A 13779-nucleotide genomic window follows, 5' to 3' on the forward strand; every position below is an offset into this window, starting at 1 on the left:
CAGTTTGTGCAGCTAATTGGTTCTTCAATATCAAACATAATAGCTGGGATAAAAAAGCCCTCAAATTTGGCAGGATAGTGGGGTTTTGAGCCACTGAGCATAATAAAACTTAATTGCACTCAGAGAATGCAAAAACCAAAATTAATTATGGAACTGTTAATTTGCATTGTATTTTTTCAGTGACTCACTAAAGCCAGATGGCAAAACTAGTTGTAATTACTAAAGGTATTTTTTTTCTAAACAGATGAATACCAAGTATCTGTTTAGAACACTAAGACCTTCTGCCTCAATAACTTCTTTACTGTACCAGTCATGCTAAATATATCAGCTCTTCTGCCAAAAGGTAACATCTGGAAAGGGATGCTTGAATGAACAAGAATTTTTCAGTTCCCATGCTATTCTAATGCATTGCAAACAGTTCTTTTTTGCCTCCTAAGATTTCCAGTATGGGCAGGAGCAACCGGGGTGATGAGATTTGTATGCATCCAGTGCACCAAGTTTCTGAGTAGCTCTGTTAAACAATGCTTGGTTAGTGTTTGAATTTTAAATGCTGATTTGCCTTAGCTTAAAAAGACAAATGAGCATTCATCACATACCTATCTGGTAAAAATATAGAAGAATATTAGAGTAAAAACTTATTATTAGCTCGCTGTATTGGCAATTGTATTTCACTCCAAAGTAAAAGTAGATACTATGGCACAAGAGAAAATAATGGAGCTATAATTCACTTTTGGCTTCATTCATATGAATGAAGTTGCAAATTATTACTGAATGTAGTGAAAAAGTAAAATGTAGAAAGGAAGTTCCACAGTGAGCATAAATTAGCATAATGCCATTGAGTAGAAATTCAAATGCAATGCACAAAGACAAGGCAAAGAAAAGTACATGATGTGGCCTAAGAAAAACTCTATAGTGCTTTTATATTTATGTATTTCTTTGTACTATAAAACATGGTTTGATAGAGATGCTTTTTCTTTACTACAGGTGAAGATAATTTTAAAATTTTTCTATTTCAGTTAAAGGGTTGAATAAAATTTTATAAAATTCCCTAGATATTATACATTTCATTAGATAAAATATGTCATCTTCATTCTTGGACTCTCACATAGGAATAACCAGTGGAAATTCAGATTTTCTCCCAGAAAATTGTAGCAGCAGATAAATCTGTAAAGATTCTGATTTAAATTCCTTCAGTTTGGTGCTTTTTCTCCAGAAATCAATTTGCCTTTGCATTACTTATTTCCTCTCTCTGTCCAACATGTAGCATTACTAAAGAGGCAAACCTATTTCTCAGCTTTCTCTTACTGGAGTTTCTTGAGCCTTATAGAGAACTTGGGTGTGTTGTGGCTGGTAATGCTAAATGGCCCAGTGCCTGCATCTCTACTGTCTCTGTCCCTTCTTTTCCTGATTTAATGCTCATAATAAGACTTTCATCTGACAGACTTTCAGACCCTCACCAGGCGGTCCAGTGTATAACATTCCTGCTGGGATAACAGAAAATGCAAATGCAGCATTTACAGCTTTACCTCTTTTGGTGATAGTATAGAAATGTAATCTTCATATATAAGTCTTGCTTTTTCTTCAATAACTTTCTTGTTCTGTTCCTTCTTTAGATCTTCACATGCAAGCCAGAAAAGCAGGTTCTCTTCACTATACTCCGTTCTAAGAAACTCTCTGAAAAGGTTCCTCCCAGCTGGTGTTTTCATCATCTTGTCAAAATTCTGAGCCCAAGACAAAATTTCATCTGCAGTAGGGTTTTGGCTGCAAAAGAAAATATCATTACAAATATGCTTCTATTTTTGCAACAGTGTTTTCATATATTCATCCAAAAATTCTCCTTTTGACTGCACTTTAATCCAAGGTTTTCACCTTGGACTGAAAAAACTGGAGAGCAAAAAAAAACCTGGAAGCAAAACAACTTCAACAATAACAGGGGAAATTTGTTTGCTCTTCACTTGTGCATTCATTATCCCAATAGCCCACTAAATGTATTTAATGAGACAAGTACTTGACTCTTTATGAGTTTTCTGCTGGTGTTCTTAGCCAAGTGGCTCAAAGACAAAATCCTACAACAGCACTGAATTCTTGCCTCTGGAGTTAAAGGAGATTCCAGGAAATTGGAAACAGACTCTCTTTCGTGAAGGGTTTAGATGACACCTGATGTCCCTGCCTGCCTCTGATGGTGACTGTACACGATTTGGTTTAGGAGGAACAAGAAAAACAAAAAGCTCTTGGCAGCCAAAAGCATACTAATGAGGCCAAACAAAGTAGTAATTCAGAGAGATTTTAAATTAGCATATTTCTGTGCTTGTACATAAGGGTTGCTAAGCTTCCCTCTGTTTCATGCTATTGACCTGAATGATGATCTTTTGGCATGAAATGTGATGGATTTTGCTGGAAAAACAGGAAAGAGAAGAAATGGGGAAAAGTCCTTATTTCCATTTCCTGAAGGAAACTACATCCTTGCTTTTACCAGTGGATGCACTGGGTAAGTGATCAGAAGACTTACTGGCATCAACTAATGTACCAATGAACAGCTTAAGAACGTAATTCTCCAGTTTACTTAGCAACAATTTTAATACAGCTTCAAACTTAATTTTGAGCACTTGCCCTCTCCTTCCTGATCCAACACAAGAGCTTTACTAACTGTTGTCATTACTGTTTGTGTTATCATGATGCACAATAAGTGACATTTGTCTACATAATTTCTGTTCCAGTCAATTTATCAACTCCTACTCTATATGCAAGGTAGACTGGATAATGGGAAGCTATTAGTGATAAATCACAAATTGTTTAACTGTAAAGTAATTGTAAACTGAATGAAAAAGTTTAAACACAGATTTTAAGGTGAACAGTCCTCTCAGGACTTTGCGCTCTCTGCTGAGGACAGTTCAAAGAACCTGCTGAGCTGAATGGGGCTGACAAACAACCTGGGCTCCCTTATTGTCTGTTGGGAAGTTCTTCACTATCGTATTTTGTTGAAATTTACGATATTGTCTTCTCATAAAAGAAGATGATTGGCAATAAAGGCAATGAGTTGTTTGTTTTTTGTTTTTTTCATCATATATGTCCTTTAAAGTTTGAATTTTCTTCTTATGTGATTAGAGAACTCAGGTCCCCTGACAGATTACCATTTTCCCCCACATAATAAACATGGTCCCAAGCTTTAGACAGAAGTAGAAGCTCAGACTTTGTGTGTTTAACCTAGTTTGCAAGGTATGTGGCTTTTTTTAAACTCCAGTGAAACCATAGTTGAAGATGCTTTATGAAAGGTAGCCACATTAAAAATCTGGTCTTGTGACTATTATTTTTTCTTCTTGTCTGGAGAGACAGGAAAAAGTGCTCTCACAGGCAGCAGAGGATTCTTACAGAGACCTACATATGGAACTGTCTATGCATCTTCCATTTCTCCCCATGGTTCTTTCCCACAAATAAGAAACTGTAAATAAACCTGACGTGTGAATGTCTCTGCTGTCATTTAATTGTCAGGACAGATTTTGCTTCCTTTTGTATAGAATTTTTTTGAGGAAAAGCAATGAAAAGGACATTCCCAAAGAATTAAACCCAAGACAATTCTTGATATTAGTTAAGGACAAAACACTTATTAGATAACAGTTTGACCAACTTACCATTCTTCTATGACCTGGATACTCTCCAGTTTGGTCGTATGTGTTGGCCTTCCTGCATTGTCTCCTCTATCTTCATTCCTAACAGTGAGGCTGCAATGTAGTACAACACTTTATTTTGTCTAGAGAAAGTTAATTTAAAACAATGACTATAGTAATGCAAACTTTTAAAAGATATAGACCAATATAGGGTATCATTTTTAACTCTTGTGTCTAAAATTTTGGAGAAAAGTTTTTATAATGACTTTTCCCCTGAACTATGATGAATATTTATTTACAGTTGCTATTAGCACATGCAGTGTTTTAGAAGCTCACAGTTTATCCACTGAAAGATGGACAAATACTTAGAAGTCACTTTTGGAGTGATTTCACTTAGTTAACTGAGAATACTAGGAACAGTATGAGTAGGGGGGATATGAATATCTGAACTGGATATTGATGGGGCTTTGATGCCCCACCAGTTCTGGATAGTTTTTCAGGCTTTATGAATGTTCCCTTTTCTCTCTCCAAGATACAGTGGCAGTAGATGGCTCAGATTCAGAACTTAGCATGTGGCAGCTCCTTATGATTTCCTCTTCTGACCTAAATTTGTTTTCCATTCCAAAAAGTAAAACATACTGGCCTCTGAGCAGAATAACCTCATATTACCATAAGCAAGGAAAAGAAAGGCTTCCTTTATGCAAGGATGTTTTTAATGGCTTTTTGCTTCTTTTGGAATCACTTTTTTTTTTGCAAATATCTTTTAAATCAGATTTGCTGTAGTGGTAAAGACTTCCTCTGTGTGTGTTCTCTGTGAATCTTCTGGAATAGGGTATTGCCAGCAAACCCACAATTCCTAATAACTACTGAAATAAAGTATGTTTTGAGTGACACAGATATTCATGTGGAAAACCTGGTTCTGATAATTAAGCTTAAGAAGTGGAATGTAGTAAGGAGATGGAAATTTCCTTTCATCAGGTGTTCCCCATGTGTCCGGTTGAGAGAAAACAAGCAACCAAGCCAAAAATCCCCCTTCTAATCTCAAGAGCTCATATTTTGAATATTAAGTATTCACCATACAATGATGGTCCCAGTCGCTGTAAGTGTTGCTACAAAAATATGTTTGTAGCATAAAGCTTCTCCCTCCCCCACTAATCTAAATAACTCCTGCTCAGCTCTAAGAAGATATCCCAGCTCTGAGACATCTTTAGCGCAAATAATCTTCCTTTATAGGTTCTCTGCATTTATGAGTGTCTTCAACATTTTTTTCAAGCATTTGGCAGAGCTAATAGGTATTCTCAAATACTTTTCTGAAAACTGGAAGTTTAAGCTCCCAGGTAAAGCAGAGCACATATTAAGACTTAAACATTACAGAGACGTACACTTGCAAACGAAGCTCTTTGATACTGGTTGCTCCTTCACTTACCTGCCAAGACCTTAGTTCAGGCCCTTGGTCCTGCTTCCCCTGTTACAGCGTAGGAATGCAGCTCCAGTGCTGCTAAGGTTGTTAGGGTGTCATCAACTGCTGCAGGAGAAACAACACATCCTGAACTCTGGGGTTGGCAGGTAAAAAGCCTTTCTGTCTCCTCTGACCTGTTGATCGTCAGTCTACAGAGGGAGCACCCAGGAAAGACAGAAAGGAGTTCCATATACAGGAGGAGGAAAAAAAGGGGACCATCCACTTTCTTTCTGTCTTGTAATCTTTAAGTCCACACATGTAACTGCTTAGAGTCACCTTGCATCTGGCCAGAGCACAAAGTTGGAGTGAGGGAGAAGCAGGGAAGGCACAAAGCTCTCTCTCCCTCCCTCCCTCCTTCCCTCCTTTGCAGTCCATAGGTAGAGCAGCATTTGTCTTCTCTGTGGGTGCAGAAAGCAGAGTGTCCTTTGGTTCCATGGAAGAATAACACCATGGAGGGAGGAAACAGCTTGTGTAGGTTGTGAATGCAGTAAGGTGCTGAGTCTGCCTAAAAGTGAATGAAGCTGCCTGTTTTCCTTCCTCCATCACATGAACAGCAACTAAGATGTGCTCAGATAATTTACTTGTCAGACACTAGACATTCAAGGTTTGGATGCAGAGTCTTACTGGAAGTAGAAAGTGACTCATGTGAGAGCAGTTAGTATACACTACTAATTTAATTTGTTGTCTTTTGTCTAATTTGTTGGGATCAAATACTGTTTGCTTTGCTCATGCAAAATCTCTGCTAGACTTGGGAAAACCGTCCTGGGTTGATCAAGGGGAAACAATGATAGTGAAGTAGTGAGTGGTGAAAAAGAGAAATAGGAATTGGAGCAAGAAGGCCATGTTGACTTCATTGCAATGTTTGTTTATCAAAGGAGTAACTAATAGACAGTATGCACAGTATACATTTTATTTTCTTAAAAAAAAACCCCAAACAACAACAACAACAAAACAATAAAAAGTTCAGATTGTGGGCCTGGAACATAGTGTGCAGTTTTACGGTATGTATACCATAGTAACAATGCAAGGTACACACTTGGCCCTGATTCCGTCATCTCACCATTCATAACTGGAGTTCAATGGCTGAAGTTAGTCAGGGCTGCAAAACAGAGAACACTCCAAAGACAGAAGCCTCACACTGGGTTGAAACATGTTTGGGTATTGCATTTAAAACTGTGATAGTTTTGTAATGCATCTTGGCCTATATTCTGCATTATGTTTCCTGTGACAAAACTAGCACTAAATTTCAACTTTTATTTACCTACATCCATCAAGGCTAGAGTTCCATCAGATATATTACTTTTAATTTGTTTGGCCTGTAAATGAACCATCATTTTTATACTCAAGTACACTCAGTTCAGGTATGCTTGTTTTCACTCAAGGAACTGGTTCATGATCTCTTAGAAAAAGAATTAAATTTTTGACTGCAAAGCTAGCTTGAAAGCAGCCTTTAAGTAACTGATCACAATAAGGGATTGTTACCTTTTAACTTGAAATGAAAACACTGCACTGCTCTTTCCTATGTTGCTATATTCAGCTGGAAACAACCTATCTGTTCACATTTCTCTATGGAATTCAAGCAGTCTGCAGCAGCAAGGGTGCTCTGCACACCTGAGCTGATGTCCTTGATATATTAATCCATCATTGAAGCTAGCTGTTTGTGTCAGAAGGATTTTGCTGTACAGCATAATACTAAACAGCCTAAAAGTAACAGGCTAAAGATTAAGAAAATTATCTTAGTTAAGGATTTAAGAAAAGGAAATTGCTGATATGCCTCACCAAAAAGTAGTTAAATGAAAGGGAGGGGCACTAGAAAGACATCTGATGCAAATGAACATCTTTGGTGTTATTAACATCTTCGATATTATTTATTAATTGGAATACACCCATCATATATCTTTAAAATTTAGAGATGCAGATTACCCATGATAAAAGCACACCAAAACTACTAATGCCTTAAAAAGGGAGTTTGGGATGTCTAAAGGCAGAGTTTAAATGAAAAACACTAGTATGAGTTTGCTCTCTCTTTGTATGGAAGGTGTGTTCTGCCCACTTCTATGTTGATTTTATTGCTCTGGAGAGTACAGTAAAAAATACTTCAGTGGCCGGAACTTGATGTACCTTTCAAACATATCTTGGGTTCCTGACTGCTACAAACCAATACGTTTCTTGAACTACTGCAACAGTATTATTATGAGTAATTTCTGCTTGGAGTGAAGGTATTTCTATTTTGCAACTTCACAGGCTTTATAAATAAAAAAAGTTAATGATCAGGGACTACTTGAAGAAGCATACATATTGAACAAATGACCACAAATAAGGGTAAGTCTGTCCAGGTTTCTAGCTAATGTGTTTTTGGGGGTACTGCTGGGATTTAGAAAACTGATATTTATTTATTTATTTATTTATTTAGCTAATAATACTTGGCTGTTAATATTCAAGTTAAGCAATTAAGTAATTATTCTGTTGAGTAATTACATAGCTAAATCTGTATTGAAGCACTCAATTGCATGAGAAGATAAAAAAGCCAAGTTAATTGCATAGACTCATCAAGAGTTGAACTAATTTAAGAGCAAATATCTCACTAACTCTTCCTCCAGATGTTTCCAGCTGATGGTTTTAGCCTTTTTGCAAGTTGCATCCCTGTTGCTGCACTTACCTTCTACTGCCTTTAAGAAACTGAAGGTAATTTAGAGTTTGCACTTAATCTTTCATTCTCTGCATACCCAGTAAATAAATGGTATTTAATTGGTTCCCAAGAGTCACTTTCTCATGTATCAGTAGCCTAAATCTGGTAAATCAGTGAAATTACTGTTTTCATTATGGCAAGAAAACCATGCCATTGTGAGACGTGCCAAGATTAATATTCTGCCTCTGCATGGCTGACCAGGTACTATTTGCTCAGGTATCTTCTGTTATGTGCCTCATATGCAATATATCCTCACAGTATTTTGTGATTATGTCTGGCACTGAAGATAATTAAAACTATTAAAACCTTTGCCTTAATGGTGTTTTTTTTGTACTGCCATGCAGATAAGGAGTAGAAATCAAACAGAGACACTGTGAATGGCTATTGGGTTGGCTGTTTAGGAGATCTGTGCTCAGTTTCTATTTTTTGGCTGAAATTTGTAGTCTGCTGGGCAGTGACTGCACTTTCGGCTGGGCGTGCTTATGTCACGCAGTAGGGCCATGAGCCCTCAAGCCACAAATGTAACAGAAAAATCTTCTTTATTCTAGGCCAAAGGTCACATTATGTCAATTGTCCATACATATTAAGTCAATTGTCCATACATAATCTGAAGGCCCAATTTTGTTTTCACATGAAAATCAATATACAGATAAGATTCTGGGGATAACAGATGTGCTGACAGGTTTCCTTCACTGATCGACCCTTTGAAAGACTATATCTCACTGGCATAGCACTTCATCCTATGCTACTCCTAGAATCTTTTATTATCATCAGATCAAGAGACATAATATTTTTAGGTTTCTAAAAAAACCCCAACAACTCTCTCCCCACAAAAGACCTCAATATATCAAGATTTAATTATGATTTTAAAACTACAGTGGTAGATGATGTAAAATGACCATTCCCCAAAAGTCTTGAAAACCACAATTTACCAAATTTAACAAATAGATTCAGATAGGAAATATCTTTTCTTTTCTGATTGGAAAAGGAAAGGCCTTTAAACAAACAAATTACTGCACATGAAAACAAGAACATATGTTTAGTGCATTTTCCTGAAATGAGGAGAAGGTGGTTTTGAAAACTCTTAGTGTTGGTGCTCATCTTAGTCTTTTGCCAGCTGGGTAAATACCTTCACTCTTCAATTCAAAATGGGTGTGCTCCTGCTGATCTCCCTGCTCTCTGATTCCTTTCCTTTTATTACAAGTGTTTAGCTTAAATCATGCCATATGAACAAATATCTTTTTTTCTGGTTTTATTTCAGATGCAAAAAAACTGCATGCTAGTATCTTTTTAATTTCTGATTGCAGCTCAACCTGATCAAACTGTCTTCAATACTGCGGTTCAACAGTCAGTCACTGAAAAATCAATTGTTCACACAATTGTATTCAGAAGCTCACTCCTAAATGCTGAGGTATGCTCTGTTACATGTCAGAGATAGATGTAGTCCCAATATCCCATATACTGTGTGATAATGGAAAAGACAACTATACTGAGATTCTTAAATTTCTTTTATGAAACTTGATTTAACTTATGACTCAAAATCATTTTGTCACCTCATTTTTTTCTGACACCTGGAATATTTAAGCTTGATGTCACTGAATACTAGTCAAGACTGTGTTTATGTACAGAGGAGAATGATGATTTTGCTACACTTTGCAAAGCAATAATAATGAAAAATAATTGCAATATTATTGTGACCCATTCATAAAGAAAAATACAGCTATGTTAATCTCAAATCACTGTCTCTTTTAATGTCACAAAATTAGGATGAGAATGAAATGTTACATGAACAATATTATCCAATGATTGCTCATTTTTTAAAGCTGAGGTAAAGGGTAAAAAAACTAGTTTCTATTAATGAAAGAATTCACTTTTTTGTTACAGTAAGTGAATAATATCCAGAATCATTATTCTGAGAAAAACTAAATCTAGAATCATTATTTTTATGATAATGTACTAGACATTTTTATAGGCTCAGATAAACTTGCATTATATCCTTCAAGTCCCTGGCTTTATTAGAGAGAAAGGGGACCCATCTCTTATCTGACCTTGAGTTTATAAGAAAGTTTATAAGTTTGTAAGAATAGCAAGAAAGACCAAAGATCTACAACTCTTCCAATAACACCAGTATGTTCAAAATGTCAGCTAAATTTGTGGCAATGAATGAATTTGAGAGTGGAGGCTTACATGGATGCCTGGAGGTCTGCAAGGCAAACATAAGTGATGTGTAGTAATTTTGTTATTCCCATATGTCTGCCTTGGTAGTCTGTGAGAGACTTTGAAGGGAAATGGTAGTCAAAATCCTATGGAATCATTTGCTTAGACTGATCAGAATATGGTCTTAACTCAGTCAGCAGAACATAATAATTTTTTTTACAAATAAGAAACAGATCAAAAAAAAAGTGAAGGGCTTTTTTGTCATTAGTGTCAATCTCAGTTCTTTAACAAGACAATGATTTACAGCTCTTCACTGAATTCAATAAAGAAATGTAGGATGTAAAATTTTATATTGAAAACAAGTTAGAAATTTAATGAAAAATAGCTACATTTTTTTTCCTGAGTAAAAAATTACTTGTCCTGTGCTTAAAACTAAATAATGAGATTGTGTTTAGCAGACTGACATAGGAAAGCAGTCTGTTGGGGAAAAGCCAACAATTACCATAAGGCTATAATCAGTCCACTTGGCATTGTCCACTGAAACTATAAACTCCTTTCAAAAAGTCCAGGTACCTGTGGTGCCGAGTCTTTTGAGTGCCAGAGTTACATTTGCCTTAGGTGATAAGATGGTGCAAGAGGCAAGTATGATCCAAATTGTTTTTAAAAGAAAAAAGCAATCCAGCATAGACTCCAGCTTGAATTTATAAATTTGACATCTGCTTCTGTGAGTCTTACCTCATGTAACTAAAACCCCAAACATTTTTTGTTTTTTAATAATACAAGTATTTGCAAGTTAACCATCCTAGAGATTTTGTATTACAGCTAAAATGCCTCCAGTATTTCAAAGCATCAGGTGAGGAATGTGGAGTCACAAACCTCCCAGCTCTTTGTTCAGCTTACAGTGTAGTCTCATTGGTTTAGCCTTTAACTACAAGGCCTGCACTAATAACTGGCCTGGCTTTTTATCTCATAGGTCACAAAAGTAAGATAAAATGAACGAAGTTGTTTGTCTCTTCCAATGCTTTGTCTTTTCCAATGGCTAGAAAGCCTACAACTTTTCTTTTCCAATTTTTCTTTGTTGTATTTTCCCCCTTGATTCCGTTTATGATGTAGTGTGTGTAGTGTTGTAGATCATATTTTTCCCATTTTTTCATCTCTGTTTGAAGAGCACACAGATAAGAAATAGTCTGTAACAGAGGGTTGGGCACTTCTATGTGCCATGAATATGCTTTCCTTGAAAAAGCTTAGGATCCCCTGCTCAGGATCCAGTAATATTAAATGCAGGCAGACTTCTGGCTCCCACTTGCACATTTCTGCATACCATAAATCCTGTGGGCCAAGCAGGAACACAAGGTGTAAACTTTCTGTCTGATTTTTCCTACCTAGGATGGATACAGAAGCTGTTTCACAGGCCCTTTCACCAGGGTTTTATGGAGAATGCAGCTGAATGGAACTGAGTTTGTGTTTTGCACAGATTTGACAGTTAAAATTAATTTACTTCTGAATTGAGTTTCTAACAAAATAGTGTTTGTGGAAATGTTTAATGACATTTCATAACTCCTTTTGATATTTCTAAAAATAATTATCATTCCATTTTAAAATTAAACAATCAGTTGTCTTGGCTTTATTCATTGTTAGCATTATTCTTACTACTCCTTTGCGAGTAATTCTTGTTAATGTAGTAAAATAATAGATTTAAATGAAATATTGTGCTTAAATTTAAGAAGCTCTTTAGAAAAATTACATTCTGTCACAGCAGATTTCTTTTCCAGTAGGCTTTCTGATTACAAGACAAGTGATTTTCTATTAAGAAAACAGCTCATCAGGAAATCCAGCAGCTATAACTCTTAACTTCATGATACATGGAGTGTTTTTTAAAGCCTCATCTCCCAGAGTGCTCCAAACAGTATCTCCATTTTTCACTCAGAATCATGTTTATACTAAGAGCTATGGAGAGAAGTGTGAAGAACAATGCCTTACAGCATTAAAATACCAAAGCACAGCAAAAAATTGCATTTGTCACTTGTGTTTGAAGTATCCTTGTTTCCCTAAAATAGTCTTGAGATTTCTAGAAGGGTAGCAGGTTTTAGCAAAAAACAGTAGGGCTGTGGAGGGTGTGGACACAGGAACAGAGATGTAGTGAAAACCCCTTCTGCCTACAGATGGGTATCTTGGCCCATTAACTGTCTTATTTCTGACACCAATGCTGTAGCAGCAATCCAGGGTGACTGAAAGAATCATTGCCCATTCTCCTGTGTTTGCTCTTTAGTGCTGCTATTGCTGTGCTATTTCAACTTTTCTGTGTGAAGGAATAGCTTTTAGCCCTGTGAGATGCTGAAGAGTTCAGAAGGAAATACACTTTAAAATACTACAGATGGACAGAGTCCTAGCTTTCTTCCTTGTGCAAACCTGGACTAAGTTCTGTGAGTTCTTTTGTTCAAAGGTATATGATAAGGCCAGATCATCTTTGTTGAGACGTGTAACTTTTCCATGAAAAATAAGAAACTTCTCAGTTCATTTGAGATTGTATGTATCTGTCATACTTTGAATGTAGGGGAGAATGGGTTTGATTTCTTACTGGTTTTTGATTGCTGTGCTTTCTTAATACTGGGCAGCATTCAGCCTAATTGGTCAAAAGTCAATATAGATTTGATTATAAACCATAAAAGAAAAAGGAGATTGGTGGAAATCACAGTTTAAGATATCTGGAGCACCTCAGGCTATCAAGGTCTAGTCTGTTAAGACGTTTAGATCTGTCCTGATAGTATTATGTTGTGCTATTTCTCAGCTTGAGTAGAAGCAGAATTGAACCCAAATGATCTACTGCTTAAGAGGATAATCATCCCTTTGTAAATGGGAAATCTTGGCCAAGATGGAGTTTATGTAAGATCATTATATAAGGTTATTAAATTGCATCCCACATGGCACAGGGAAGGTAGATCATCATTACTGAAATATGAGTGCTAAAGTAAAGTAAGTCATAGAGGGGATGTGCTCTGTAAAGCAAGTACTTAAAAGGTTTTAGCAAAGTTGCAGTATTTCACTCTCTCCCCTTTCTTGTATATTTAATATTTTTAAATGGAATAGACATAAAATCTGGTAACCTTTTCTCTTCTTAAGGGACAGTCAGATTAACAGTCTCTTTATAAAGACAGAAGTTATATTTTCCTTCTGTATTTTCCATCAAAGTTGAAATTAGTGTATGTTTGGCAGAAAATTGTCAGATTTGTCCAAACTACCTTCTCTTTTTGGACCCCATGATAAATTTGAAAGAAAAGCCTTGTAGAATTAAAAATCCACATGTCAATACTTCTTCCATTATAGATTCATATTTGCAATGTGATATTTGATGTAGTTTTCATATTGATTCTTTTGTCTTTTAGAAAATGTTCTGAAATGTATTGGTAATGGAAAAACTAACCTGTTGGAAAGCCCTTGATAAAAGGGATATTTTCCTAAAATACTCAGAAAGACCCTCAGAAATGTTTTGCAAAAATTTAAGATCTGAGTTTTAGTCTTAAAACTGAGTTCAGGGCACTGGGTTCAGTGTTTTCTGATGTTGAGATAGAACCTCCTCTGTTACAGGTTGTTTTCCTTGCCTCTGGTGTCTTGTCAGTGGGCACCACTGAAAACACCCTGGTTCCTCCTTTTTTGTTCACTCACTTAAAGCCTTTATACATACTGAGCTTTCTCTTCTCTGGGTGGAACCATGTCAGGTCTCCCAGCCTTTCCTCACTGGAGAGGAGCTCCAGTCCTTTAATGATTTTAGAGGCCCTTTGCTGGAATCTCCAGTATACCCAGGGCTCTTGCATTGAAGAGCCCAGAACTGGATATAGTGCTCTAGGCATGGCCAGTAGTGCCACAAAAAA

General features: G+C 36.4%; 1 protein-coding gene across 4 annotated transcripts in view; it reads right to left on the reverse strand.

Annotated features, from left to right (window-relative positions):
• The window catches only part of RGS17 (regulator of G protein signaling 17), a 70777-nt gene that overhangs the window by 5037 nt on the left and 51961 nt on the right, over positions 1-13779 (reverse strand). For 3 of the 4 annotated variants that reach the window (XM_064708190.1, XM_064708188.1, XM_064708187.1), the window contains exons 3-4: positions 3630-3719; positions 1527-1761 (exon numbers count right to left, since the gene is read on the reverse strand). In XM_064708190.1, the coding sequence (XP_064564260.1) occupies positions 1527-1761; positions 3630-3719 (325 nt within the window). The remainder of the gene's footprint in view (positions 1-1526; positions 1762-3629; positions 3720-13779) is intronic. The other variant, XM_064708189.1, reaches the window with a different exon arrangement.

Source organism: Zonotrichia leucophrys, chromosome 3, assembly GCF_028769735.1.
Source record: "Zonotrichia leucophrys gambelii isolate GWCS_2022_RI chromosome 3, RI_Zleu_2.0, whole genome shotgun sequence".
NCBI lineage: Eukaryota > Metazoa > Chordata > Aves > Passeriformes > Passerellidae > Zonotrichia > Zonotrichia leucophrys.